The 6478-nt window shown below is 33.0% G+C and overlaps 1 protein-coding gene across 1 annotated transcript; it reads right to left on the bottom strand.

Moving 5' to 3' along the window:
- Positions 1–1988: 1988 nt before the first annotated feature.
- On the bottom strand, positions 1989–2575 carry LOC106341498 (auxin-responsive protein SAUR15-like). The gene has a single exon (XM_013780258.1). It carries the CDS (start codon positions 2493–2495, stop codon positions 2103–2105), a length of 393 nt encoding a protein of 130 aa, XP_013635712.1. The 5' UTR covers positions 2496–2575; the 3' UTR covers positions 1989–2102.
- Positions 2576–6478: the final 3903 nt, after the last annotated feature.

The following is a 6478-nucleotide window of genomic DNA, read 5'->3' as shown; positions in this document are numbered from 1 at the left end:
TTCGTCGGTATGTCGTCGGAATAGCGTTATTCCGACGACATACCGACGATTTTTTCCCTCAGTATGCCGCTGTTTTCTTGTAGTGTTCTCATACACGCAAGAGCTCGAGAAGAATAAGGAGATTGAAGTAAGATATGTTCGATCATTCGACAATGCAGTCGACCTATTCACAAAATCACTACCTACCTCGGTATTCAGAAAACATGTCCACAACATTGGAATGCGCCATTAGAAGGATCTATGACTGCTCATTCGAGGGAGAGCTTACGTAGTTGTACTCTTTTTACCTTACTATGGTTTTTCCCATTGGGTTTTCCTAGAAAGGTTTTTAACGAGGCAACGAAAGAAGGATCTATGACTGCTCATTCGAGGGAGAGCTTACGTAGTTGTACTCTTTTTACCTTACTATGGTTTTTCCCATTGGATTTTCCTGGAAATGTTTTTAACGAGGCAACAAAGACATTAAGCGAGAATGGATAGTGACACCGGTCCCCAAGGGGGAGTGTTATGAAAGCAGCTGCTTTCGTTGAAAATATAAAAAGATGTAGGGCCCGCTGCACTATTTACACAGTGAAATCATACTTTTTAACTTCTATATAAACGATTGATTCGATCGTTTATAATTCACACCAAAAACACTTCTCTTCTCCTTAATAAGAAATTCTCTTTCTGTATCAGTGTTATTATTTCTACGGATATAAAATTTTGCTCTTATTTAAATTCTTGTGATACAATAAATTTCTGTTCTTTTTATAACAATATATAGATTAATTGATTTGTTAGGGAGCTAGATTTGTTATCGCTACGAAATAATAGTGTGATTTTGCTTTTTTTTTCAGGCAGTTCTTTGTCAATGTTGTCGACGTATCAAGCTAATGTAAATGTTTATAATGTGAAAAACTAGATTTTGATCCGCGCTTTCAAAGCGCGGATTTATTTATTTTTTTTTTTCAATTGACAAATATTTAGCGTCATATTTCATATATTTGTGTTTTATTTTATAAAAGACTTAAACTTTTTATCTTTCTTTATCGTGTTTCATTTTAAATGACTATTTATGTTTAAAAAGTTGAACTGTATTTCTTTAATGAATTAAGTTGGTATAACTCTGATAAATTAATTTTATTATGTGGTTAATATTTTTAATAAAAATAATTATATACTTTTAATAAATATTTATACTTTTCAATGAAAAAATCAATTTTTTTTTATGAATGCTTAAATTATATTAAGAAAAGAAAAAAAAATAATTAAGAATGGTTGGAAAAAAATTATTTGAACTTGGACTCAATGGCCCAAAGGAAACAAAAATGTGAGAATTGGATCTGATTTCTTAATCGGCCCAAATGGTCCAAGAGAGATCTGATGTGGACAGTGGGCTTGATCCAAAAAATGGCTCAATATAGATGTGTTATATTACTTGATTGCCCTTAATGAAACATGCAATGTTAGTAAAGAAAAGGGCATGCTAAGGTAAAAAAGACAATAGGATCCTGCTTTAATAGTATAGATAAACAAATTAAGGTACTAAGTGGAAGTCTTCTATTTAAGGCAATTTATTAGTTAATGCTGATTTAATGAAGACAATGCTAAGTCTAGAGACAGTTTCTCTTTATTATTTTTGTATTTTTAATTTTAAAAGGTTTGGTGAGAAACCACTAGTGTGATGTTTTCAAAGAGGACTGCGATTGCTCTCTCTCATTACCCTCTCAATGTCACAGATTTGCTCGCAGTCTCAGTCTGTCGATGTTTTTAGACAAGTTTCTGACTCAACTCACCAACATGTCTTCACACAAACATCCCAACATGTTCTGACCAAGCATTCTAAAAGGAAACCAAACAAATATGCCCAAAAAAGAGATAATTATGTATTGATATATGAATACAATTATTTCCACGATAAAAAATAATTCCACACCACGCAACGAAAGGGGTGTTGGATTAATGTATACAATCACAAATTTCACTATCAGTCCTATAAACGATTATATATTTTCCTAAAAAGACCTAAGCAATAATCTATTTTTTATATCAAAACGAAAACAAAATGATCAACAAGAACGTTAACGACGTCTTGGAAATGTTCTTTGGATTAATTAAAATCAAAGAAACTCCTCCACAAAATCTCCGAAATCGAAATTGCCGTGACAAGACTCGATGGCGTTAACGACATCTTGGAAGACAGAGAGGCTACAAGGAATAACCAACATAACCTTCTGCTGGAGACAGTGTAACTCGTCATGTGACTTGTTGAGGAGCATCCTGAAGAGAGGATGCTTCAAATAGCTCGTCGGCACTACCCGCCTCACGCGCTCTTCCCCTACGTACACCGCAAACGTTCCCCTAGGCGTCTTTGTTGCCGCCGGAGACGTGTCCTCCGTCTCACCCATCAGAAGAGACATGCTCTGAGTTGACTCGGAGCCGCCTTCTCTCGTGTTAATGCTCTTCACTTTCTTGGCTAGATTCTTGAACGAAGCTATTCTTTTTCCCAGCATTTTTTTTACATATATAAAACTTTTGTCCACGGAAGCTCTTAAGATATGTACAAGAGTTAAGATTGTGAAGATGAAGAAACTAGGAGAAGAAGATGGTTGGTGATTCTATATTAAGATTAGATTATCATATATATAAGAATATAGTAAAATGAGAACTGGCGAGTTATTGACTTTTATATTATTTTTATTTTCGATTATTTTTTTTTTATGTGTTGACTTCTAATAGTGGGGTGCATTTCTTTATTTTTTGCTAACAGAATATCCTGGCCCTACCGAGCTGGTCCAGACTAGAGATCGAAGTGAACATGGACGCTAACAGGGCGTCATCATGTGGTTCACCATTTAACGGTCTTTGGTCTCGGGTGCTGCAACCCACGTGTAAATTCCGCAGCATTCAAAGCTCGAACCCAGAAGCGGGCACTCCAGCTGGAACTTCACTGCCACTAGATCAAAGCAACTTGGTTGTGGGGTGCATTTCTTGGCGGAGAGAATTGCACTTTAAATATTATGATAATAAAAATGCATTTATCTCGTCGCAAATCGTGGTTACGTGATTCATGTCTTTGGAGTCTATAAATGAATAAATATGGCACCACTTATTATTTATATACCTAGATCATTAGGCAAGCGATAGGTTATCACGGAGGTTCGTATTCGTACATGCGGTCCGTGGCATTTAACTAATATATAGAACTTCATGCTTGATTCAGGATTGTATATATGTGGCCCCTTTATTCAACTAGATGATTGCTTGAATCACAAAAATAAACCAATAATTACTAATTAATGGTTTTCTAATGACCAAATATTCAAATCCAAATAAGGAGCTGGTGATCATCTAACACCTTATCGGATATATATAAACACAACTATAAGACGAATATTAATTACTTTTTAGTGAAAGAAAACAAAAAGCGTCGAATCCGATAAGCAATAGGTAATCTGACATAAAAAAAATTAATTTGACATAAACTTTAATATTTTAAAGTGATGTTTCTTATATATGTGCATGTGCATCTAACCATGTACATATAGTATTTGGTAGTAGGTAAGATGTCATAAGTAATGTCGTACTGTAGTATATAAGATTTATATATTGTAATGATATATAATAATGTCAGCCGGAGTAATATAATAGCTTGTTGACATATATATGCATGAATTGTTGGCTAACTTGTGAATATCTCATAAATAAATAGGAAATCATTCAAGTTTTTGAAGTAGTTAGTTTGAGTGGTTGTATATAATGGAAATTATTTCATAATTATCAAATTCCTATTAAAATAGTATTTTAGTTTTTATATCGGAAGTGTATTGATGTGTTTAAAATAAGAAATTGTGATTTGCAGGGTTTGGATATGTAGAAAATGATGTGTGTTAAACATAAAATTGTGTGTGATTTGTAGGGATTGTACTAATGTAAGAAAGAAGTATATTATCAAGACGGCTCTTTATCACGGCTGCTCCTATACAGAGAGCGCCTATAACGACTTCTAAACTATTAAAACATTTGTTGTAATTATTGATAATTATAGTTCAATATGTATCCTGCTGACCACAATGGTCAGCATGACGAAGAAAACAAAATTGATTAAAATTTATATCCAATTTTTCAAATCGTTTTATAACTTCTTATTTTTTAGTTATTAGCCAATTAATGATTGGATTGAAAATGTTGTACACCAACCTGCCAGCATAGGTTTTTTTTAGTCTTCAGTTCTTCATATTATTTTTTTGAGTTTTGTTTTAAAATTACAAATCAGTTTTTAGCAAAAATAAAAAATACAAAACAGCGGAAATTAATATAAACGTAGGAAAAATTAATAAAAAAGAAAGTAATATTAAACCAAATCAAACAACTTAAAGACCGGTCAACCAAACCGGAGGGCGAGTGACATTACGTTAAAAAAAAGAATTTTAGGGACATCATTTGATTTGTAAAAAAATATTGACTTAAATAAAATATTTTTCGCAGAACCTACTACAATCATAAGTATTTGTATTGTTATTGTTTTCTTAATAATGAAATAGTAAAGAAACCTAAGAGCATCATTGGTGGTTAAATGCCCATTTAGGTATTTTATTATTATATTTATTGTTATTTAATTATATATGTAAACCTTTAAATAACAAAAATAAAAATGAGCCAGTGATAGTTTGACATCAAAGGGTTGATCTTATAAACTTACGCTGCAGATGCCCTAACACATCTACTCGTTTCTTTCACCGTAAATAAAAAAGAGATTAAACTTTTATAGGAATTATAACTTTTATAAGCAAGCAACTACAAGGTGACCTCTTTCTTATTCATCAGCGATCACCTAGTTTTCGAAGCCACCCGAAAAAAATTTGGTGCCTAAACAAAAAGTTTATTGACAATACAAAACTCGGTCCTGAGCACAAGCTATACGATGGTCTTCTAAAGCTACATGTTTATAAATCGTAACTATTTTGGTTTATTAACATACATATTTTTCTTTAAATAACATGGAAACAAACATATATATACGAACTATGAGTCTTGATGACAAAAGAAAACGAACTATGAGTCCATGGCAACAGAGAATAAAAGCTTTAGTTCCGGCTCGTCAGAAAATGGGTAAAGAAAAAGTGAGTTTCGTTGTTTATGGATCACTCGAGTAAATGTAGTAATTCTTTTGTTTGCGTTTACTTGCTAAGCATAGGTCTACAATGAGAATGAATACGTTTTTGTTCGCATGTAGATACTTATGTTTGTGTTTACGTTAATTACAAAAGATGATTGATAGAAATAGTAAAACTTTTGATTTCTATTAAAAAAAAAGAACGATATTATTTACCATGTACACATTTTTTTACCATGTACACTTTTTTTTTTGAAAAAAAGAGGAAAACAAAAAAGGCAAGACTTTAGTTGTGTAGAGTTTTAAACCCAAAAGGCTTTAATTGTGTAGAAACATATGCTACTGAGTAGTATTTATATTAATTAGCCTACTATGATAACTGTATTTTTTTTTCTTTTATTCAACGATCAATCTCAGTTCGTAGTGGAAAAATATTGTGGGAAGGGACAACAAAGGTGAAAAGGATGGTTTGAACTTTGAAGCGGGGAAGTGTTGAGAAGGGATACAAGTGGAAGAATTATTGGACCATACATTGGGCCACCATACTTTTGACTTTGTCGATAGTCAAAGGTTTAGAGCTTCTCGAAATTCTTCTAGTTAAACTCAAGTGATCATTTGTTAAAAAAAAAAAAAAACTCAAGTGATGTTATAAAAATAATAGAAAATCTATTTTTATTCATAACATACATGTTCATTATATAAGAGATTACACCGTCATAGATAAATGGAAAGATTACAAATCTTAATCTCTTGGTTATGAGCAATCTACAATCTGGTTCATAACACTCCCCCTTGGATGCCATAACCATTTAGATCTTGTATTGTGCTTTAATGTTGTTTCATTAAAACTTTACCAGGAAAACTCAATTGGGACAAAACCATGGTGAAGGAAAAAGAGTACAACACACATTACTCCCTCTGATTTGGACATTACTGAAGGTCCTTTGGACCTCTCTAATTTTCTGTAATCCGTGGGTGATGAAGATCTTGAGCAGAATATGCTTCGTCCTCGAACATGATAGTTGGTTCTTCTTTACCATCGGCCATGCCACAATCTGATCAAACATATTGAGTCATCGACCTCAAATACACACACACGAAATCTTAAATGATGTTGCTGTGATATGCGTGTACCACCATGTGTAAAACATAACCTGTCTGAAAACAAATCAACAAAACCAAATAACCCTTCTTTGGGCTGGTTAGTATAAAATAAACCAAAATCAAAGGCTTCTTCATCGTCCTTCTTATGGACCAAACAAATCAGTGTCTAAAACAAGACTTCTGCATCGTCCATCTCAGGACTAAATGGACTTCTTTATCGTCCACCTTTGGACTGAATGGATCAGTGTCCAAAACAAGTGATCTCACGCCCATGTA

The sequence above is a fragment of the Brassica oleracea genome, chromosome C4 (assembly GCF_000695525.1).
Source record: "Brassica oleracea var. oleracea cultivar TO1000 chromosome C4, BOL, whole genome shotgun sequence".
Taxonomy (NCBI): domain Eukaryota; kingdom Viridiplantae; phylum Streptophyta; class Magnoliopsida; order Brassicales; family Brassicaceae; genus Brassica; species Brassica oleracea.
The sequence above is the reverse complement of the archived record's forward strand: the minus strand, read 5'-3'. Positions and strand labels throughout refer to the sequence as shown.